The 22065-nt window shown below is 69.4% G+C and overlaps 3 protein-coding genes across 8 annotated transcripts; all 3 read right to left on the bottom strand.

The window, feature by feature from the left end:
- Positions 1 to 233: 233 nt before the first annotated feature.
- On the bottom strand, positions 234 to 4271 carry C28H8orf58 (chromosome 28 C8orf58 homolog). 3 transcript variants are annotated; one of them, XM_049830655.1, is made up of 7 exons: positions 4195 to 4271; positions 2382 to 2507; positions 1126 to 1631; positions 890 to 1045; positions 716 to 803; positions 528 to 631; positions 234 to 441 (listed from the first exon to the last, which is right to left on the bottom strand). In XM_049830655.1, exons 1-7 carry the CDS (start codon positions 4241 to 4243, stop codon positions 358 to 360), a joined length of 1113 nt encoding a protein of 370 aa, XP_049686612.1. In that variant the 5' UTR covers positions 4244 to 4271; the 3' UTR covers positions 234 to 357. The 3 variants fall into 3 exon arrangements, with proteins under 3 accessions (XP_049686612.1, XP_049686614.1, XP_049686613.1); XM_049830657.1 differs by lacking the exon at positions 4195 to 4271 and adding an exon at positions 2818 to 2886 and having other exon boundaries at positions 2386 to 2507; XM_049830656.1 differs by lacking the exon at positions 4195 to 4271 and adding an exon at positions 2818 to 2880.
- A 1521-nt stretch (positions 4272 to 5792) lies between these two features.
- PDLIM2 (PDZ and LIM domain 2) lies at positions 5793 to 12135 on the bottom strand. 2 transcript variants are annotated; one of them, XM_049830659.1, is made up of 10 exons: positions 12065 to 12135; positions 10339 to 10445; positions 9662 to 9813; positions 9213 to 9282; positions 9044 to 9135; positions 8898 to 8943; positions 6961 to 7115; positions 6502 to 6647; positions 6298 to 6403; positions 5793 to 6153 (listed from the first exon to the last, which is right to left on the bottom strand). In XM_049830659.1, exons 2-10 carry the CDS (start codon positions 10429 to 10431, stop codon positions 5958 to 5960), a joined length of 1056 nt encoding a protein of 351 aa, XP_049686616.1. In that variant the 5' UTR covers positions 10432 to 10445; positions 12065 to 12135; the 3' UTR covers positions 5793 to 5957. The 2 variants fall into 2 exon arrangements, with proteins under 2 accessions (XP_049686616.1, XP_049686615.1); XM_049830658.1 differs by lacking the exon at positions 12065 to 12135 and adding an exon at positions 10609 to 10761.
- A 918-nt stretch (positions 12136 to 13053) lies between these two features.
- Positions 13054 to 21735, bottom strand: SORBS3 (sorbin and SH3 domain containing 3). 3 transcript variants are annotated; one of them, XM_049830618.1, is made up of 20 exons: positions 21444 to 21735; positions 19964 to 20053; positions 18452 to 18601; positions 18233 to 18338; positions 17912 to 18135; positions 17775 to 17838; positions 17566 to 17704; positions 17363 to 17456; positions 17217 to 17258; positions 17022 to 17108; positions 16456 to 16511; positions 15356 to 15480; positions 15180 to 15259; positions 15046 to 15092; positions 14750 to 14864; positions 14544 to 14669; positions 14024 to 14464; positions 13826 to 13905; positions 13631 to 13737; positions 13054 to 13544 (listed from the first exon to the last, which is right to left on the bottom strand). In XM_049830618.1, the coding sequence occupies exons 3-20, from the start codon at positions 18557 to 18559 to the stop codon at positions 13483 to 13485; spliced, it is 2103 nt and encodes a 700-aa protein (XP_049686575.1). In that variant the 5' UTR covers positions 18560 to 18601; positions 19964 to 20053; positions 21444 to 21735; the 3' UTR covers positions 13054 to 13482. The 3 variants fall into 3 exon arrangements, with proteins under 3 accessions (XP_049686575.1, XP_049686574.1, XP_049686576.1); XM_049830617.1 differs by lacking the exon at positions 21444 to 21735 and adding an exon at positions 20705 to 20747; XM_049830619.1 differs by lacking the exon at positions 19964 to 20053.
- Positions 21736 to 22065: the final 330 nt, after the last annotated feature.

Genomic DNA, 22065 nt, shown 5'->3' with positions numbered 1-22065 from the left:
TAGGGGGGGGTGGCAGCCGCTTGAACTGGGCCGTGAGACCGGGAGGACAAAAGGGGCGGAAAAGCCGTTCGGAAGTGATGCGGCCGTGACGCGCCCTTCGCGTGACGTCACGCCGGGGCCGAGGAGAGTGACGTCACCGCGCAACTGCACACCGCCTCGCAAAAGAGCCGCCTCTTTGGGAGTGAAAAGGCTTTATTCTCGGGGGGGGGGAAGGGGGGGGGTGTGTATGTGATGTGCGCCGGGCCGGGGACCGGCCCCGGGTGGGCGTGACGTCATAGGGCGGGGTGTGACGCAATAGGTGCAGCGCAGCTCTTCTGTCCAAGGGCGGCGGTGGGACCGGGGACCCCCACTCCGGCTCTACCTGCATCGGCCGCCCCGCAGCGAGCGGCGGGTCAGGCGGGTGAGCAGCACCTTCACCCGGCCCCAGTGCGAGCGTCCGTCCTGCCGGGGGGGAGACGCAGCCGTCAGAGGTGGGCGACCGGTGGGACCCCCACCCGCCTCGCCCCGCCAACACCCCCGGCCCGTACCTTGTCCGGTGTCGGGGTGCCCACCCCGCTCTCGGCGGGGTCCAGCAGGCTGGGGGAGCTGGCCGAGTAACCCCACGTCCTCCGGCACGGCCCGGGGTCGGGTGCTGCGTGGAAGGGGGGGACAAAGCCAGTGGGGGGGTGGTCCGACCAGGCATGGCCCCACCGTCCCCGTATCCCACCCCGCTCACCTGGCGCCTGGCTGTCCGAGCAGGAGCGCGGTCGGAACCGCTCGCCCCTCCACACGGCCAGATCCTGTCCCGGAGGCTCCCGGGTGGGCTGGGGGTGAGGAGAAGCAAGATGTGAGCTGGGATACCGCCCCCCCCTCACTCCCCGTACACCCCACATCCCCCCCAGCCCCTCACCGTGGTGTCAGGCCGGGTACGCCGGGCATCCGCCGCCTGCTGCCGGAGGATGCGGTTGTCCTGCTGCAGCCGGGCCAGGCGCTCCAACATCTGGCACACGTGCTCCAAGTACCGCAACCCCTGCCCCGGCACAGGCAGCACCAGCTCCGGCACAGCCTGCGGGCAAACGGGGGCTTGAGATCTTACCGGGCTGACGAGCCCCCCAAGCTGCAGTTGTCCCCTTCCACGGCACGCACCGATCCCTCCGGATCCTCCACGTTGGGTTCCTCCGGCTCCCGGGGGTCCCACGCCGGCTCTGCCGGTAGGTCGGCCGCGTTGACGCTGCGTCGGCCGAATTGGCGCGGGCAGCGCCCGGGACCCCGCTGCCTCCTGCTACGCTGCGCTGCCTGCACCAGCTTTTTGCTGGCCGAGCGGCTGCGGGATGGCCGGGGGGGGTCGGTACCCGGCTCCTCTCCAGGGGGATTCTTCTCCGGTGGGAAGCCGTCAAGGGAGAAGCTGCTCTCGGAACCCAAAGGGGTGGGAGGCGAGTGGTCGTTGCTGGCCATCTCCACTCCGGAATCTTCCGACTCTGACTTGAGGAGCCTCCCGCTCGCCGGGGGGCTGCCAGGGGAGATGGGTGGCGGTGGGGGGGGTCCCCAGGCATTCATCCCCCCCGGGGGCTGCCGCGGGCTCTCCTGCAGCCGGCGGTAGACGCTGGCGGAGGTGTGGACCACGCAGCTCTCCGCCGTCTCCCAGGGACCATCTGCAGGGCCAGGGAGGCCGGGTGGTGTCGGATGGGGGGGTGCCCCCAGGCAGAGGCAGGACAGGGCGCTCGCCACCCCCACACACCCGGGCACGGGCCCACCAACCCTCCCAGCCCCCTGAGCCACCCCACGGCAGCTCCAGCCGTGCCCGAGACCATGCAGAGTTACAGCCCCCCTGCCAGCGGACCCCTCTCCAGAGGGTCCCCACAGCCCTCGCCCGGAGCCAGGGATGCTCGTACGACGGCAGCGTGTTGTCGCTGCTCCCCAGAAACGTGGCCCCGCTCCCGGCCCCCACATTCCCTCCTCCCAAGCTGCCATGGGGAGCACCCACAATCCTCACCCCGACCCGGCCGGGGGCTGCAGGAGCGGCTGCTCTCCCTGCACCCCGCTCCGGCTCGGTGCCGGCCCACCCAGGACACAGCAAGAACCGCAGGGTCTGTTCTCCCCCCACCACGGGATGGCTCCAGGGACCACCGACTTCTCACATTTGTCCCTGCAGCGTGGGGGGCATCGCCGGCCGGGATGTGCCCACCATCACCCTGCAGCTCAGGATGGGATCGCAACGCGGCGGCGGGGGTCTCGGCCATCCTGGCGTGGGTACTCGCCTCCCTTCCCGGCCAGTCCACGGCAGAGGGCTCGGGGAGGTGGGGAGCGAAGTTTTGGCACCTCCCGGGACACCCAGCTTGGGGTGCAGAGCTGCCCACCCCCCCCGGCAACCCCCTTCTCGGCTGAACCCCCCCCCCACGCACTCACAGCAGCTGAACCTCCTCTTCCAGACGGCGCGGGAGCCACCCCACATCGCCGAGAGCCGGAGCCGACTGCCGGGCGCGCGTCCCGGCGCTCCCTTTTATAGCCACCCCAGCCGGCGACGGGCCCTGTATCCAGAGGCACCTCATTACAGGACTGGTTCCCAACTGGTTTCTTTCAGGATTTGGGATCGGCGATACTGGCTGGGCCGGTGGTTAAGGATTCCCTTCCCACCCCAACTGGGAAGGCGAGAGGGTTATTTGGGCAGCAACAGGCTGCAGGTAGACAACCGGGTGCCGGAGGAATCCCACCGCTTTTGGGAAACTCCCGCTCAAGGCTCTGGCTTGGGCCAAATTCAGCGGGCAGGGGTCCCTGCTGCTCCCCAATTTCTGCCCCCGTACAACCACACCGCTTCAGCCGGGGGCTGGTGCCACTCACCGCGCATCCCTCGTGGGCTGGCGAGCCCGGTGCCCACACGGCACGGGAGCCGGCACCGGGAGGTCTCAGCCGGTCGGCGGACAATCCCGCCGTTCAGCGGCCGTATGAATCCCAGCAATGCCGTGGGGTGGTCCCTCCGCCCCGGCACGGCCGGTTGCCAGCAACCCCGTTCCCACGCGCCAAATTTCCACCGGCTGCGTGGGACGGCCCCACGTGCCGAGGGGCTGCTTTCCTCCTGGCCGTGGCACTTACCCTGCCACCGCGGGGGTTTCACCAGGGCTTGGAGCCGTGCTGGGGTGGGGGGCACGGGGAGTTCCCCATCACCGGGAGAGCTCAAACGTCCCCCGTGGGAGCTGCTGCCGTGCTGGGGGTCCCCCTGAATCCACAGCTCGACCTCAGACCCCCCAGTACCTCCCAGGCTTTGCTGCTGGAAGGGGTTCCCAGCACAGCCTGAGCTGGTGGGGGGGGGGGTCACATAGAGACAGGCTGTGAGTTTCTGGGACCCCCACATTGCATGCAGGGACCAGTGGGCTCAACCCTGGGGTGGGCACGGGCCCGTCAGCCCAAACACTGGAAGGCAAAATCTGGTCTGAGTTCCCAGCACAGCCGGCACCCTGCGCCCCTCCCTGCAGACGGGGCAAAACCCAGGGGTCCAGGGACCCCCAGGGCCCCCCTCCAGCACAGACAGCACAAACTGGGGGGTGCCAGGGACCCCCAGGGCCCCCCTCCAGCACAGACAGCACAAACTGGGGGGGTGCCAGGGACCCCTAGGGACCCTCTCCAGAACAGACAGCACAAACTGGGGGGTGCCAGGGACCCCTAGGGACCCTCTTCAGCACAGACAGCACAAACTGGGGGGTGCCAGGGACCCCTAGGGACCCTCTCCAGAACAGACAGCACAAACTGGGGGGGGCCAGGGACCCCTAGGGACCCTCTTCAGCACAGACAGCACAAACTGGGGGGTGCCAGGGACCCCCAGGGACCCTCTTCAGCACAGACAGCACAAACTGGGGGGTGCCAGGGACCCCCAGGGACCCTCTTCAGCACAGACAGCACAAACTGGGGGGTGCCAGGGACCCCTAGCGCCCCCCTCCAGCACAGACAGCACAAACTGGGGGGTGCCAGGGACCCCCAGGGCCCCCCTCCAGCACAGACAGCACAAACTGGGGGGTGCCAGGGACCCCCAGGGCCCCCCTCCAGCACAGACACTACAAACTGGGGGGTGCCAGGGACCCTCAAGTTTCCCCTTCAACACAGACACCCCAAACGAGGGATCCCTGAGGATCCCCTCCAGCATGAACTTCGCACGCTGGGGACCCCCCCATCCAGCTGAGACCCCCAAAGACCCCCCCCTAGCCCCAGGGACCACCCACTCACCACGGCCGCGGAGGGGCTCCACGCTGAAGGCTCCGCGGCGGCGCAGCATCCCCGGGCAAAGGGATGGGGGGGAGGAAAAAAAAAAAAAAAAAACCGTGAACCGGAGGGAGAGAGGAAAAAACCGTGAACCGAGGAGGGAGCACCAGGGGGCGGAGGGGCAGGGGATTTATGGGGCAGGGCTGTGGGGCGGGACGGGGCTGGGGGGGCCGCCCCTCTGCCCGGGCAGCACCTTTACCCCCAGCCCCGGACTGGGGTTGTGCTATCCCAGGGGGGCTCACCCCTTCTGCCCCCCCCCCCCCCCCCCCCCCCCCACTGTAGAAGCGTTTATTCCTCTTTTTTGCCGGGCTGGCAGAGAGGGCAGGACCGTTTCCATCCCTCCTTTCCTGGGGGTGTTTAATTAGAGCCACCATGTCTTAAATACCCTGAAGTGCTGCAGGCCTGGAGCTGAACCTGCCTGTCCCCCTGCCTGCACAGCACCTGGCAGGGACCCTGGGCAGAGGGGACCCCCCCCCAACCCCGATCCCCAGGGCCGGTGCACGGGCAGATTTGTGTATGTCCAGCAGCAAAGGGTCCGGGGCTGATCCCTCCCAGGGGTGGCTGCGAGAATTCGGTGCCTCGATGGTGAGAGCTTGGCCGAATCCAGGGGCACATGGGGTATGGGGGGGCTGCGGTGCACCCCGAGCAGCCGATGGGGCAGGGGAACCCCCCTGCCCAGTGCAGGCAGCGAGTGGAGCAGGGCTGCTGGCTGTCCCCGCTGCCTGCGGGATGTGGGAAGGGGCTGGTTTTCCCCCAGGTTCGGTGGGGAGCTGCCGATAACAGCAAAACCCAGATAACGGCAAAGCCCATCTCCGTGCAAACAGGCACGGAGGGTGGAGAGCGGTGATAAGAACCCACCTGGGCCTCCGCAGGACAAAGGCCTCGGCCAACACCCCCCAATAAAGCTCCGACACCTCCCAGGGATGCCCGGAGCAGGGAGGGGACAGTCCAGCCCCATGGGGAGCCCTGACCTTCCTGGGAGCAGGGCAAGGCCAGCCAGCACCGAGCCCTCAGCATCACCAGAGCACCGGACCCCCGCACGGGGCTCCAGCCTCTTTGCACTGTGGCACGGAGCCTGTGCCAAGCTCTGGACCACCCCCGTCACAGGGTGGGGGGGGTTGCTTCCAGCTATAGGTGCAGGCAGGAGGGCTGCGGGGTCCCTGCCTGCACCCTGGGGGTGGGGGAAGCCCACCTTTCCCCAGGTCTTTGGTCCCAGCCCTGGGAGAGCACAGGCTGCCCGCCCGCCCACCCCGCACAGACCAGGCATGGGAGTGGAGCAAATATATATTATATTTATATAGAGATCTGGTTTAATATCTCCCTTTGCAGTCAGTGTACAAAGCGGTGCCAGCCCCCTCTCCGGTACCTAAGTGCTCAAGCATCCCTGTCCCCCCCACCCCCGTGTCCCCGCTGTGTCCCCCGGTGCATACAGCTGCTGCAGCCCAGGCTGAGAACCAACCCAGCTCATCACACACACGGATGCAGCAAGGGCAAAGGTGGGCAGCTGCAGCGCATACCCCCCCCCCCCCCCCGACCATCCACAACCTGGTGATGCCCTCAGCCCCAAGTCAACACCCCCCCGACCACCACCGCCGCAGACCCCAACTCTACCAAAGCAGTGGGGCTGGCGGGGGGTCCCGGGGGGGAGTGGGGTGCGCGCTGCTCCCCGGGATGTGGAAGGGATGCAGGCGGTGAGCTCCCCATCGCACCGTGCCGGTGCCTGGGGCTCAGGAGTGGGGGGACGCAGAGGGGTTGGCGGGCCCCCCCAGGGTGCCCTGGTAGCGCAGGCGGGCGTGCTTTTCGCAGTAGAGCTCGTCACCCACCCAAAAGTGACCCCGCATCTTCAGGTTGAGGCCGCAATCGGCGCAGGCGTAGCACGACGGGTGCCGGTAGCGGCCATCCTGGATCCGCACCGCTTGCGTCCTGGGAGAGACAGGGAAGGGGGGGCATCAGCGGGGCACCCCGATTCCCAACCCCCTCCCACCCAGGATCATCCCTACCAGGAGTGATGGCAGGGACCAATCCTGCCCCCCCCCCCCCCACCTCCTCGCCCCTAGCCCCACTCACGCGATGGTGCTGCCGCACTTCTCGCAGACGTGCAGCTTCTGGACGCCGGCCACGGGCTTGCGGGCGCTGGGCGAGAGCCGGCTGGGGAAAGGGGCTGCAGGGCCAGCTGCAGGGACGTGAGGCCGTCAGAGTCCCACCACCCCTTCCCCAAACCTGACACCCACACCCACCCCCCTCATCTCCCCCACCCCGTACCCTCCTCACCTCCGTCCTCGTCTTCCAAAGCCTCTTGCAACAGGCGGAAAGTGCTGGACTGCCGTGGGGCCGCCCGCAGCTCCCGGTTCTCCTGCAGCATCTTGTAGACCTCCGAATCCTCCTCCAAGCGCCTCATGGCTGGTTCCAAGCCCAGACTATGGGGAGGGGGAAAAGATGGAGGGTGGGAGGGGGGGATTCCCAGCACCCAGAAACCTGGGTCCGCCGGGCTGCACCCAGCCACCCGCCACCTGCTCCCTCCACCCTGGGGAGCTGCCCCAGCCTGCCCGGCCCTCCCACGTCCCTACCAGTCTCTTAACTCTTTGCACGGGTTCCTTCAGCAAGGCAGCACCCGCTCGGCACCCCAGGGTGTGAAGCCGTCACCCCGAGATGGGTGCACGGGGCTGGGGGCTTCCCCACCTCTGTGTTTCCCCCCCGACCCCGCTACGCGACCCCAAACCCGCTCCGTACCTGTTGCAGGGGCTGGGAGAGGATGAGGAACGCCGCCGCTCTCTGCGCATCTCCCAGGGGTTTGGGGGGGCCCCGAGCCCCGGTGAGGGTGGGCGGGGGGGTGGAGGCAGGATTGAGCCCGGTGAGCTGTTCTGGCGACTCAGATTTCCTCGCTCCTGGCAGAGGGAGAGAGGTGCTGGGTGCCCTGGGGGGGTGCAGGGGGCTGGGGGGCTAGCAGGGGGGTGCTGCAGCAGCCCCCCCGGCATGTCCTAAACCTGGGGATGAGCGTGGCATCTCCTGGGCAGAGCTCAGGGATGGGTGCCTGCAGACCCTCCCTCCCCTCCCGGGCACCCTTGGGACACCCAGACCTGGCTCAAGGGCTTTTTCCAAGGCCCGGTCCCCACAGGGATGGGTGCTCTGCCTGGTTCCCCAGGAGGGATGCAGGGATGCTCCGTGGCTCTGCAAGGGGCTGCTGCTGCTTCTCCCCTCCCGTGCTGGGGCCAGCGGGACCCCAGGGTGGCGGGGGGCAGCACCCCCACGGCTCCCCATGCCGGTAACCCTACGCCTGCGCCCGTCCCCTCCCCGGCATCTGCTCCTGCTTAGCGGCCCCGGCGAGGCAGGAAAGGCGAAACCCCGGCTAAGTGGAAGCCGATGTTCCCGGGAGCAGCCGCCACGCAGATGCAAACCCCAGCAGGAGCCCGGGGACAGGGATGGGGATGAGGACCCCGTGTCCAGATCCCGTGGAGATGGAGAGGGGCAGCGCCGGAGCTCTGCGGGGTCACGAGCAGGCGAGTGACGAACTAAAATCAGGCGTGGATGGAGCCGGGCATCTTGGCCTCATCCCCACCACCGCCAAGCCGCCCTGGGATGCGACGAAAAGCGTGGTCCAAGGGCAGCCCTTCCCTTCGCCACCCTCTTGGGCAGGGGGTTTGGGGCACGGCATCCCGCACGGCCCCAGCCCCACGGCGGGGTGCTGTGGGGCAGGGAGGGACTCTCTGGGGCCGGCACCAAAGCAAATAAAAGGGCTGGGGAGGAAGGAGGGAGCGGGCAGCCGGAGGAGCCAAGGGGCGGCCGGGGCCGCAGCCAAAGGCAGCTGGGAAGGGCCGTGCTCAGGGCCACCGCGCTTCCCAATTTGGGCTTGAAAAACAAGAAAAAAGCAAGCGGGGAGGGAGGAGAGGAGGGAGACGCCAACCCCAGAGCCAGCGGCTGTCCCTTGGGGTGCAGCAACCGCCCGAAACCGCGGCGGGGAGGGATGGGGCGACCGCGGGCATCCCGGGACCGGTTCGGGCGGTGGGGGAGGCATCCCGGCCCCCGGGCATCCCGGCCCCGCTCCCCGGGCATCTCACCGCGACAGGGGCCGGCGGGCACTGCCAGGGGTGCGCCGGGCTGTGGGTCCCTGCCCTGCCAACGCCCCAGTTCCCCAGGCTTATGGGTGCAGGGCCGGGCCTCCCCAAACTGGTTTGGCTTCCCCAGGCTGGCGCCGTTGCCAAGAGGCGCTGGGTAGGAGCGAGCCAAAAAAAAATCCCTGGCCAGGTGTGCCGGTGCCCGCGGGGCCCAGGGGTGCCTGCCAGCGCGGCGGGGAAGGCGGCCGGCGGCACCGGTGGTGCGGCAGACGCGGTCCCCGAGGCAGAGAGGGGCTGGGCGATAGGGTGGCAATGGGGCTGCAAAGGGGGATGCTATGGGGCTGCAAAGGGCGATGGTTTGGGGTTGCAAAGGGCGATGGTCTGGGGCTGCAAGAGGTGATAGTTTGGGGCTGCGAAAGGGTGATGCTGTGGGGCTGCGAAGGGCGGTGGTTTCGGGCTGCGAAGGGCGGTAGTTTGGGATTGCAAAAGGCGATGGATGGTCTGGGGCTGCAAAGGGCGATGGTTTGGGGCTGCAAAGGATGACGGTGCCTGGATGTTCCCCAACACTTCTGCCTGGCCCCACACAGCTCCCCCCCGCCCCGGCTCCCTGCTCACCTGGCAGAGGCCGGGACAGGCAAACTCCTTCTCCAGGGGCTGTGAGCTGGGGGGAGAGGATGGAGCCATCAGGTGAGTCCCTGGCTGGATCCCAGCCCGCCCCCCCCAGTCCCCCCAGTCCCCTACGCAGCCAGGTCCAGCCTTACCTGCCAGTACCGGGCAGGGGGCTGAGGGATGCTGGGCTGGAGTAGGAGGCTCTCAGGGCGTCCTGGCTCTCTTCCTGCATCCGCAGTGTGTCCTGGGGAGGGAGATGCCAGCAGCTGAAATCAGCCCTGGGTGGGGGGCCAGGGTGTGTGGGGGCTGCCCGGGGCTCACCTGGAAGCGTGTGGCCAGCCTCTCCGGTGAGGTGTCCCCGTTGGCGTGGCTGGGAGGTGACATCGGGGACCTGGGGACCAAGGGAGAGCGGGGGGTCCTGCATCTGCCCCAGCAGCATGCTGCCCCCCTGCACCCGCGGCATGGCACGGCACGACCGTTCCCCTGTAGCCCCCCAGGGAGGTGGCGAGAAGCAGCAGCCCCAGGCTCCCAACTGGGACCAGTCGGCCAGGTAACGGCTGCCAGGGCTGCCTGGCCTCGTCACCACCTGACTCTTTAATTACAGAGCCGGGACAGGCTCCCGCAGGGATGGCACAGCCCCAAGAGTCGCTAGAGGGGAAAAACAACCGGCGCACACGTGGTTGGGGACCCCAACCCACGCAGGGACAACGCTTCCATGGGGCTGGGGACCCAGGTGTCCGGGCTGCCCACCCCCCCATCACAGCACCCACCTCTCCACCTGCAGCTGGAGCTGCCCAGGGCTCTGCTTGATCTTATTCTGCGCCTCCACGTTGAGCATCTCGGCCGCGCTCTCCCCGTTGATGGCGACGATGACGTCCCCCGGCCGGAGATCGCCTGCGGCCGCCTTCCCTTGCTCCGTCACCTCCATGGAAAAGGGGGCACAGGGACAACCCCGGTGTTATCTCGGAGGCGCTGGGGGCAGTGAGACCCCCCGCCAGCCGTCCCTCGGCCCCGCGCACGCCGGAGGGATGCAGTGCAGCATCCCCACGGGCAGCCCTCGTGCATCGCCACGGCCAAGGTCCCGGCACGCGGTCGGGCGCAGCCAGCTCCGCGTCGGTCCCCGAATCCCACCCCGCTGGGATGCTCCCACCCTCTGGCATCCCCGTGGCCTTGCCAAAACAGCGCCAGACCCTCCGCCGGGGTGTGTGTCGGCGAGGGGGGACCAAGGCCACGGCAACAACAGACGGAAATTGGGCGCAGTCCTGCCCAGCCCAGGGGCTGCACGAACCCCCGCGCCATCGTCGCCTGCCGTGGGGCCGTTCCCACGGAGCAGGATCCCTCAAGGACAGTAAACAGGATCCGTTCCCCGGAGCAGGCCGGTACGGCACCCGCCCCGGCGTCCCGGCGGCCGTCCCCGGGACCAGGGGGGCAAGTGGGGGCCTCCTACCTTGGAGACGGTGATGGGCTTCCCAAAGTCTCTTCCCCCGGTAATGCGGAAGCCCCAAGGGGCTGGGCCGGCCAAGGTCACCATCACCGGCATGGCAGCGGGCGGCTCTGGGCGGGCAGGGAACGGCGGCGTCAGGAAACGCCGGGGTGCCGAGGGGACGAGGCAGAGGAGAGCTCTCGCCTTCCTCCACCAGGCACAGGCCGGCAGACCACCCGCCGGAGGCCTCCCCCCCCAGTCCCCGCTGCACCCCAGCGGCTCCCAGTCCCGCACCCCGAGGGTCCCCAGCACGGGATCGATGGAAACCGGCAGCGCCTTCCTTCCGGGGAGGGGATCCGCGTCTTCGCGCCGTCGCAGGGTGTCGGCAGCCACCGCCGCTTCCTCTTGCTGTCCCGGTGCCCCCGGCCAAGGCTGGTGGCTTTCTCCCCTGCCGAGCCCCCCCCTGACCCTGGGGTTGAGGGGGTCTGTCCCAAGCACCCCGCTAGCCGGCTGCGGCGGTGCAGCCGGTGGGACGGGGCAAGCGAGGTCAAGCCGCCAGCCCCGGGGCCTTGAGCGAGGCAGGAAATCGGTGCCGCCTTGGCAGCGAAGCCGGCGGCTCGCGGCACCACGGCACGGCAAGGCCAAGCCGGCGGGGTTTGGAGGGGAGGATGCGGCTGCGAGGGCAGCCAGCGGCCGGCGAGGGAAGGATCCCGCTGCTCACCGCGACGGGGTCCGAAACACGCGGGAGGGCTGCAAGCACCACCACCCCCCGAGTTCTTCGTCTCGCGGCAAACCCGCGCCGGTAAAGGATGCTGAGGATCCCCCGGGGGGGTAGCACGGGGTCCCCACGGCACGCCAACGAGCGTGGCAGCCCTTGCCTTGGATGGGATCGGTGGGAATGGGGACCCCCCTCCGCTAAATATCAGTCTGGCATCCCCGCTCCCTGCCTGGCTGCCTGCACCAGCCCATCCCGTCCCATCCCATCCCGCCGCAGCCGGCAGCCGGCAACCCAGCCGGGCCTGATCCCGCCGGCGCAGCCCCGGGGTGACCGCGGGAGCCAGGCACCCCGTCCGCAACCGCCGGGGAAGGCATTTTAAAAATCCCAAGCGCACAAAGAGGGGCTTGAGAGGCTGCCCGGAAGAATTTCCTGGGCTGGGCTTCCCAGTGCCGGGAGGAAACCCCAAACCCTCTCCCCATGCCCGGCCCCGCTCAGCATCCCTGGGCAGCGAGGTCTGCCACCCCGGGGGACCCCGACACCCAGCTGGGCACGACCCCCGGGTCCCCAACAGTCCTGGACCCCTCCTCTGTCTCCTGCCCCCCCTCCTCTGTCCCCCGCGCCCCTTTTCTGTCCCCTGCCCCCCCCCTCCATCCCCTGCACCCCACCTCCGTCCCCCGCTCCGTCCAGGCTCCGTGCCCCGGCGCACAGCGACGCTTTTGTGGCCGTGGTGGCTGGCGGTGCCACTTGGCACCCCGCAAGGCGTGACGGCGGGCGACGGGCGATGCCAGGAGTCACAGGGGACGTGGGGATATGGGGGGGGACGGACACTCACCCCCCCACCTGCGGGACAGGCTATCTGCACCCCCCCACACCCCCTACCCGGGGGAGCAGCACCCCGGGGCATCCCCGGGACCCCCAAAAGCTGCATCCCCGAGGGACGGGCACTCCCCCCCCCCCCCCCATAGCATCCCTGGGCTAACACCCCCCGCTCCATCCTTCTTGCCCCCCCAAAAAACCCTCGGTCGCACTCACCGGCGGGCGGCCGAGCCGGGCGGCCCCGTGGGGCGACGGAACGGAGCGCGGCCCCCGGTAACGGCACCGCCTCCTCGGAAGGGGCCGGCGGAGCCCAACGGGGCCGGGCCGGGGCCGGGCGGCGGCTCCGCAGCGCCGTCTGCGGGTACGGCCGCCCCGACGGGGCGTACGGCACCGGGCACGGCTCCGTCCGCCGGGGACCCCGGGGACCGGGGGGGGGCTGGAGGGGGAGGGCAGGAGGAGAGGGATGGGGGGGGGGTCGGGGGGGGATGCCCCGCGGTCCCACGCAGCATCGCTGCCCCGCGGGGTACCGCTCGCCCCACGCAGCATCGGCCCCGCGCGCCGTCGTGGCCCCGCATGCGCCGCTGCCGATCCCTGCGTGTGGCCTGGCAACCTGTCGCAACCCTGTCGCAACCCTGTCGCAACCCTGTAAGCACCGCTGCAGCCCCACATGCACCCTTGCAGCTCCGCGTGCCCCGTCGCAACTCTGTAAGTACCGCTGCAGCCCCACATGCACCCTTGCAGCTCCGCGTCCCCCGTCGCAACCCTGTAAGCACCGCTGCAGCCCCACATGCACCCTTGCAGCTCTGCATGCCCTATTGCAACCCCGTAAGCACTGCTGCAGACCCACATGCACCTTTGCAGCTCCGCATGCCCCATCGCAACCCCGTAAGCACCACCGCAGCCCCACATGCATGCTTGCAGCCCCGCATGCCCCATTGCAACCCCTCATGGGCACCATTGCAGCCCCACGTGTCCCCTTGCAGCCCCCCTCCCCGGCACCATCGCAGCCCCATGCAGCGCTGTAACCCCGCACAGCACCGTGGCCCCACAGCGGCACCGCCACGCAGCATCACGACCCCACGGAGACCACCACAGCCCCTCGTGCAGCCCCACACAGCATCCCACGGGGCTCCAGCCCCACATTTCCCCGTGGGCACCATCCCACCGGCTCCCTCCCATCCCGGCACCACCAGGCTGGGCCTCGCTCGGGCTGAGCTGAGCTTTAATGATGGACAAGAAGCTAAAGGCGACTCCCAGGCGTGTGGCACGGCCCCAGACCGGCATCTCGGGTCACAACCGTCACGGTCAGGCCTGGCACCGGCCAGGTCCGTCCCCCCGGCACCGGCTGGAGAGGGATGGAGAGGTACGGCCACCGGGATGGTGGGCGATAAGGCACCAGGCAGCGGTGAGGAGGGCTCGGGTTAAGGCACTGGGGTGGGGGAGACCCCCCCACGCAGGGGGGATTGGTCCCAGTTAGAGGCAGCCCCATAGGGGCGGGAGGGAGCTGGAGGCACTTCGTCCCCGTGGGGGGAACACGGAGGGGCCGCGGCGGGGACGCAGGGTGCCCGAGGCAGGACAGCGGGGAGCCCCCGGCCCCGCACCTCCCACCGGGCTCCTCTTCTCAGCACCACCGGTCACACCGGTGCCACGTAATTGCCGGGGAAAGTGCCAAATTTCTGCGTCCTCCTGGACACGCCTGGTGGGATAAAGGCAAGGAGAGGTGGTGAGAGGCCACGGTGGCAACCCGTCCCCGTCCCCGTCCCCGTCCCGGTGGCCACGTACCCACGAACCAGCCGTCGTCGCACTGCTGCATGACGTCCACCCGGTCGCCCTCCAGCAGCTCCAGTTCGTCGGCGTTTTGGGGCCGGTACTGGTACAGTGCCCGGTACCTGCGAGACACAGCGTGGCCAGAGCCCGCACCACCACGGGTCCCGCGTGGGGACGCCGTGCCACGGTGTCGCTCCTGGCCCTACTTACGGGGTCCACTGGATTTCGGAGCCATTGTAGGACGGGGCAGGGTCGGGGCGGGTGCTGGTGGGTGCCCCCGGGGCTGTGCACTGCAAGGGGGGGGGGGGGGGGAGAGGATGGGTGCAACATTACGGGTCAGCACCCACATCCCCGGCGGTCCACGGGCACGGTGCCGGGGCTGGGGGCTGCGGCGGGGGGGTTGCTCACCTCCTCGGGGGGCCAGGTCGGGCACCGGGGCTCCTGGGGATGGGCGGCCGCAGGTTGCGGAGGGCCGGCGGGGGCCGGCGAGGGGTTCGGGGCGCCGGCGCGGGGCAGCTTTGGGGAGGGGGGGAAGGCGAAGCCAAGGTGGCGGGGCGAGGACGGGCACCCGCCGGCTTCGTCGGCACCCCGCTCTGCCGCCCGGGGGGAGCTGGCGGAAAGCGGGGGACCCCGGGGACCGGGCGAGCGCTGCAGGGACGGGGAGCCGGCCGGGAGCCGGGGGCTGGCGGAGGCGGGAGAGGGTGGGAAGTCCTCGGCGGTGGTTTTCACCCGCGGCTCCTTCACCACCTGCACGTAGGTGGCGGGGAAGATGCCCTGACGGCTGGTGCCGGAGATACGTCCCTCGTACCAGTTCTCATCCACCCGCCGCACCAGGCAGACCCGCTCGCCCTGCCGATGGGACGAGAGGATGGGTTAGCACGGCACGGCTCGGCACGGCACGGCGCGGCGCGGCACGGCACGGCGGTACCTTGCGGAAGGAGAGCTCGACGGGCAGCTCCCCTCGGAAGTTGTAGAGCGCCAGGGCTTCGCCGTATTCCAGCACCTGGATGGTGGGTGCCTTGATGGGCTTGGGCACCTCTGTGGGGGGCAGAATCTGGGGAGGGGGCGACAAGGGTGAGGGTCGGTGCCGTGTTCTCCAAGCCCGGCTGCCCTCTCTCCGTCCCCGGGGCTCACCTCCACGTAGTTGGAGGGGAAGATGCCCACACGGCCGTGGTGCTCGCCCTCCAGCCAGTTCCTGTCCACTTCCTTATGGATGTAGACGATGTCCCCCTTCTGCAGCGTCAGCTCCCTGCAAGCGGCAGCGCTCAGGGACACTGCTCGCACCAGTCCTGGGCGGGGGGGGGGCACCGACCCGTCCCCCAGCCCGCCCGGAATGACCACCCCGCATCCTGGGGCTCCCCCCAGTCCCCATTCACCCCCCAAGGGACCGCAGGGGCACAGCGGGGACGCCCAGCAGCACCATCGCTTACTTGGGTGATTCGGCTTGGAAGTCGAACTTGAGGCGAGCGGCTTTCATCTACGGAGGGAGAAGAGCGGTTATGGGGGGACTCCTCCATCCCAGCCATCCCCGATCCCGTATGGAATGGGACCATCCCGGCCTCACCTTCTTCTCCTCCCTCCTGACGGCCTCTGCGGGGTCTCCCATGTCGGACAGGCTGGGGAGGGTCCCTGGCCTGAGGGTGTCTGCAAAGAGCGGGGTGTCACCAGCCGGCAGGGTTGGGGTGCATGGGGTACCCCATGGCACGGCACGGCTCGGGGCGGGGGGGGGGGGGGGCTCACCTCTGCCGGGGGCTGCACGGCTCCGGTCACTGGCCAGCCCCAGGCCACCCCGCTCCATGCTGGGGCTAGCGGGTGGGTGGTGGGTTCCAGGGGGGCTCTGCAGCCGGCGGGGTGACAGGGGGCTCCTGTGGGGTCATGGTGGCTCAGGGCAGGGCTGAACCCCACATCCAGCCCCGCTGCCACGCACCCTCCCCTCTCCCGACCCCGCTGCCCTCCGGGGCCGAGACCCCTGCGTCCCCCAGGACCAGGATGTCGGGGTCCCCCGGCTGCGTCCCTCCAGGGTCTCGTCCCGGAGGCAGCCAGGCGGGACGGGTCCAAAGTTTGCCGGCAGCGCCGGAGGCACGTCCCGGCTGCTGCGGAGCAGGAAGCGGGCAAGCTGCCTGGCTAATGGATAACCCTGCTCCTGGGGGCATTTAAAGAGCCCAAATTCCCATTCCCACTCCCAGCCCGGATAGGGGGTCGGGTAGGGGGGCAGCCAGCCCGCCAACCCCCATGTGCACCCCTGAGGGGTTACAGTAGGTCCTACAAGAAGCGGAGCACTTGTTTGGTTTTTTTTCCTCCCGCTGCCAGGACAGGGCACGGGGCTGTGGGGATAACCTGGGGTGCCCACCCTATCCCGGGGTGTACCGGCACCCACCGACACAGGTTTCCCCTCCCCGTGCCCGTGGCAGTGGGGACACTGGGACACGGCGATGGGAATCCAACCGCCGTCACCTCCCCTGGGACTGAGCCAAACCTTGGGACACGGCGTCCCCGCAAAAGCTGGACGGGGGAAAGGGTCAGCCCCAGTCTGTCCCCGTCCCACCCACTGGGCAGCCGGCCCGGCGCCGGGGTCCCCCACCCGTGGCAGGGTGTGGTGGGGGCGAGGCGGCCAGCACCGCCACGGAGGGGGGGGGGGCTCCGTGGGGGTCCGTGGGGGATGCATGGGGACCCCCAACCCGCCGCCAGAGCCGGGATGCTGGAAGGATGGTCCCGCCGGCCCCCCCAACCCGACGTGGGGCCCTGTCCCACCGCTGCCCCCCCCCGCCACGAGTGGGGAGGGGTCCGGGTCAGCAGGATTTGGGGGTTCGGGGTTGCGGGGAGCAGTCGGCTCTACTCACCGAGCCGCCGGGGAGGCCGGAACGGGGGAGCGAGCGGTGGGAGCAGCCGCCGAGCTCTGCCGGAGAGGAGCGGGAGGGGGTGGGAGAGAAAAATTAATCATCCAAGAGGCTGAGTCTCTGCGGGAAGCGAAGGAGTCCAGCTCCCGGCTGCGCCGAGCCAATAACCGCCGGACAGACGGCGCGGTGAGACAGGGTCCTAGCGTCCCGCGACCACGGCCACGGCCACGGCGGCCAGGCCACCAGGCAACCACGCACGTATCCAGACGGGCACGCGTCCAACCGTGCACGCATCCAGTCGTGCATGCATCCAGTCGTGTACGCGCCCAGCTGCGCCTGCGTTATTCGGCTGTGCCCACATCCAGCCGTGCCCGCATCCCACCACGCGCACGTTCGAGACTTGCACGGGGGCTGTGCACGCAGCTGGATGCGCACGCAGCTGGATGCGCACACAGCTGGATGTGCGCGCCATCAGCCCTGCATCTCTCTTCAGGGCCACCCAGCCCAGGGAGGGACGAGGGGCAGCAGGCGAGGGCCAGGCTGGCACGGGTGGGCAGGGGCTGGGGTACCTGGCAGGGATGCTGGCGCGTCTCCATGGCCCTCATGTCCTTGTCCAGCTCCTCGCTGAGCTGCTCCAGCTCCCGCTCCAGCAGCACCTGTGTGGGCAGGACGAGGCTGGCACTGCCCGCACCCCACGTCCCAGCGGCACGGGCACCGGGACCCCCGCTGCCACCCCCGTCCCCCATCTACCATCGGCAGCTTACCTCAATGGGCTGAGCCCGCGCCGGCGGCATCGCGGCGGGGGGCTGGAAAGGGCAAGGGGCCGGTTAGGTGTGCGCACACCGCGGTGCCCACCGGCATCCCTCCGTGCCGGGGCTGAGCGGGGGCCAGAGCTGCCGGACTTTCCTACCTGGTGCGGTTGCTCCAGCAGTGAGGATTTCCCCGGTTCGTAGTCAAAAATGCTGCCGGGCTCCACGGTGGCACCGGTGGCACCCCAGCTGGTCCTGTGGGGAGCCAGGAGGAGCTCAGCCCCCTGCAGCCCCCAACCCGTGGGCACCCACCGGGGGTCAGGTCCCCAGGCACCATTTAAATGCCGCCCTGTGCCGTGCTTACCAGTCCAGCCCGTTGGGCATACTGGGGGGCTCAGCCGGCGACGGCCCCTTCCTCCGCGGCTCTTGGGGGGATGAAGGCACTGTGGCGGGCGAGGGGCCGAGCTTACCCGTGGGGCGGCGATGGGCATCCCAGTCCGGCTCTGCGGGGATGGAGGAGAAGGTGAGCGGGTGCGGTGCCGTGCCGTGCCGCGCCGCGGTACCGGGACTCACCTGGCAGCTTGCGGTGGATCTGCCGGAACATGCTGCGGTACCAGTCACGGGGCCGGTCGACGCTCTGCGGGGACGTGGCAGGGTGGTGAGGGGCTCGCGGGGAAGGGGGAAACCCCAGCCCCGTGCTCCTGACTCACCGAGCGCGAGGCGATGGGCATCCCCGTCTCATCCACCGGCCCGATGCCGTCGTACTTCACCCAGCGCCTCTCCCGCCGCTTGTTGTCCTTGGTCCAGGTGGCTGACCAGCCCGGTGGCCGGGGACAGGTGGGGGCAGCTCCGGGGCCGGCCATGGAGCCGGCGGGTGCCGGGGTGCTGGGTGCCTTCGCCTCCTTGGCCGGCCAGGTCTGGTACCAGTCGCTCGCTGGGGATGAGGTGGGCGAGGGTGAGCCCTTGCCCTCTGCCAAGCATCACTTGGGGGAGCCCGTGGGGACATCCCCAGGGATGCTCGGGACAGGTACCTGAGCTCCTGGGGGCCGCCTGGCCACGCTCGGCCGCGCCACGGGTCTCCAGGTCGTGGAAGTCGAAATTCAGCGTGTTGGAGCCGCGGTGGCGGATGACGGGCACCTGCGGCACAAGGAAGGGGCTGGCGCGGGGGCAACGCGGCGGTGGCAAAAGGGATGGAGGTGGAGCAGCTCCCCAAATCCCCCGGGTATGTAGCAGCCCCCGGCCCCACTCACCCGCATTGCTGTGTGCTGCAGGGGCACCCACCGTGGTGGGTGGAAGGGGGGGATGTCCTCCAAGCCCAGAGCCTGGCCGGCATCGGGGGGCAAGAGCTGGCCCGCCATGGCCGTGGGGTGCCGGGACGGTGCCGCTGGGGTGCCCGTGCCCTGTGGGGGAAAGCGGTTGCTCTCACGGCAGATCCCGTCCCTGACTGCTGGATGCTCCCCTCCAGCGGCTTCGTCTCACCGGGCTTTGCCAGAAAGCTGGGGGCTCCAGGTGAACCCCATCCCAGCCGCAGCCCCACCACCGGAGACCGTCCCCTGTTATTAAGAGGTGCAGGGGACACCACGGCGGGGTGACAACCAGCGTGGCACCGTCCCCAGCTTGGGGACCCTCACGGTGCCAGGGGAAGCGGCTGTTCCCGGCCAGAAACAGCCCTGGCACGGCTCCCCCATGTGTTTTCCATGCGGCCTCAACCCCGCCATGGCCAGATCCGGACCACCCGGCCCCTCTTCCCACCCCAGCTTTGCACCACAGATGGATCCAGCCCCCCTGGGCTCTTTGGGGAGAAAACACCCCGGGGTGGGACAGGGCGACAGCCAAACCGCCTTGCCCATTGTCCCGACATCCCGGCACGGAATGGTGGGATGCAGCCGGCGCCGGTGCCCTCCCGCCCGGGCACGTGGCGGCAGCGGAGTCGGGCAGTGCCGCACTGGGAGAGCTGCCAGGGCCGAGCCTCCCCGGGGCCGAGAAACACGAAAAGGCAGAAATATTTCCCCGCCCTGCAGCGCAAACAGGGAAGGGAGAGGGGAAGGAGGGAAGAGGCGGCGGGAACGTGCGGCCAAGCCCGGCACCACCCCGCCGGGAGGGCGATGTGCCGTGACTCACCGCCGCACCGCGGTGCCAGGGCCGCAGCACGAGGTGGGGGGCGGCTGGGGGGGGACAGGACCCCCGTAACGGCTCCCGACACCGTTGCTGCATCAGCATGGGATGGCTCCAGGGGCTGAGAGCAGCCCTGGGAACTTTTTGGGGGGACACCCGTGTCCTCGTTCATCCCCCAGCATCTCCATCCCCACCGGGGCACTGGCATCGCCCGTGGGACTCGCAGATGCCACGGGGGACGCGTGTCGAGCCCGACGGCGCGCAGACCCCCTCCTCAAACAGGGCAACCGGTGCTGCTGGGGGGGGCTGCTAGCCTGGCACGGTGCCCCGTGTGCCACCCTCGCAGGGCTGGGGACCCCCCCCCCAGCTCCTCACTCCCGACACCCACCAGAGGCTCTGCAGCCCGCAAAGCTGTAATTAATACTTATCACCACCGTGGGGAAACGGGCCCTGGGAACAACTTGCCCCAGGGCGCAGAAAGTGGGGTGCAAACACCCCCCCTCCCTCCCCAGGGCACCCCAACCACTGCCGCTCCATTCCCAGCACAGTGCCCTCCCGCAGCCCCGTCCTGCTCCCACGGACTGTCCCCCAAAACCTGGCTCCCCGTCGGTCACCACCTCCTCGCCAGCCCCCCAGCCAGCTCTTACCTCCTGGGTGCTGCCAACCGGGGGTCCCCGGGCAGCGCCGGCCTCGGGAGGGCCGGGGGCTTGGGGAGCCCCGCGGCAAACGGGACGGAGCTGCGAGCGGCAGGGAAGAAAAATGCACGGCGTAAATTTTGCCGGGGGAAAAGAGAGGGGTGGCCTCAGCGCATCATGGGTGGTCGGTACCGAAAGACCCCCGGCAGCATCCCCCCGGCCGGGTCTGCAGCCGCCGTCATCCCCGGCAGTGGGTACCCGTGTGCCCTGGTCCCCCCCTGGGGTGCACTCGCCACCCCCCCCCCCCAAGCGCTCCCCGCTCTGGAGCAGGGCCGGCCCATTCAGAGTTTCCAGTGACATTTCCAGGGACGGGATCCAGGGAGACGAGCCAAGAGGCTGAACTCATCCCACGCCCCGCGCACGCGTTCCCGCGCACCCGGCCCCCGCTTACGAAACGGGGTGAGCCTGGCGTCGCCGGCCTCCCCCCCCCCCCGCCGGCAGCCACCCCCCGCCGCGATGGAGCCGGAGGCTTAGAGGGGTTTTTGGGAGACGATGAGGAGGGAAGTCCCAGTGGAGGTGGGGAGCGGAGCTCCATGTTCCCATAGCCCCCCCAAGCCACAGCATGGGGGGGGCATGGTGAAAGCAGAGTCCTCGTCCTCGCTGCCGCCTGCATCCCCTCCATCCCCCAGGGGTCTGGGCATTGGGGACCCCCATTTAGTACCTCCGTGCCCTGCGGATGCCCCGTAAGCCCACCTCATCCCCTCCGGCAGCGCCCATGTCCCAGCCTCCACCGCTTCCTTCTCGCCGCTCCCCGAAACTGCTGACAACCCCGAAACGGGGCAGCCCCGGCCCTTCCTCTATCCCACGCGCTCCCACGTGAGCTCAGGCCTCTGCCCCCCACGGGAACTCGGGTGGGAGGACGGTGGCTTTGCTGCCAACCACCAGCCATCCCTCGATCCCCACCCAGGCACCCGTCCCTTGCCAGAAGGTGCTGGGGACGATGCTGAGGACATCGGCCCCATGGCAGGAGCCCTGCCTGGCCCCAGTGCTGCACCCAGGGGACAAATGGGACAATTCCTCCTGGCTGCCACGGCCCTGGAGGCCGCAGCTCCCATCCGAGGGCTGGGACGGCTCCTCCCGTGGACTGGTGCAAGCTGGAGACACGGCAGGGAGGAAGCAGGTCGGGGACGGGAGCTGGTCCTGCCAAGGAAACTCGGGGAGACAAGAGCGGAGAGGACAGCAGGGCCTGGGACACAAGCACAGGCACCCGGGGAAAGGGATAAACCCTGCGAGGGGGACCCAGACCCCATCCCTGCCCGCCAAGGGGGCGACGGTCCCCTCCAGCCCACTGCATGCCCGAATGACGTCCCCGGAGGTCACAGCTCCCGCTGGCAACGTTTTCCTGGGAGCAGCTGGATCCCGGCCACCCCACGCTGCTGCAGCCCACCCTGGGGGTCCAGCTCCCCCTCTTCCAAACAAGGACCGGACTCACCTCCACAACCCCATGCACCGTCCCCTTGCCGGCCGAACAGCCACCGGCGCCTGCCCTGCCTCCCAGCTCCCAGCACCAGCCTCCGCTGGCGGATAAATATTTAACGCGCAGCCTGGGACGGGATTAACAAAGGGCGAGTGTTTCCTGTTTGCTCAGCGCGGCGATGCCCGTCGGGAGCGTGCGGCCAGGCCGAGAGATGCTCTCTTGGTCAGGGCTGTCGTGGGCAGCTGCCGGAATCCCTCGGTGCCGAGACCGGTGCCGTGCCCCATCCACGCCGAGGGTTGGGGAAAAGGGGACTGGGCAGCAATACTGGGTGCAAGGCATGTTGCTGGCAGCTCCCCCCCCGGCTTTTGATGGAAACACCCAGGAAAGGGGTGGGAAAGCCGGAGCATCCCTTTCCCGGTCACACCCTGACCGCTTCCAGCAGCTGGGAACTGGGGATGGCTGTCCCACCGCGGCCGCACCATGCTTTGGGAGCGGCGGTGAGGAGCAGGAGATGGCACACGCATTGCACGTGGCGAGTGAAACTCGACGGTGAGATGCTGACCCAAGCAGTTCTGACTGCAGAGGAGAAGCCAGATATGGCAGCCACAGCTGGGAGCCAGATCACCCCCTCCACTTC

The sequence above is a fragment of the Accipiter gentilis genome, chromosome 28 (genome assembly GCF_929443795.1).
Source record: "Accipiter gentilis chromosome 28, bAccGen1.1, whole genome shotgun sequence".
Taxonomy (NCBI): Eukaryota; Metazoa; Chordata; class Aves; order Accipitriformes; family Accipitridae; genus Astur; species Astur gentilis.
The sequence above is the reverse complement of the archived record's forward strand: the minus strand, read 5'-3'. Positions and strand labels throughout refer to the sequence as shown.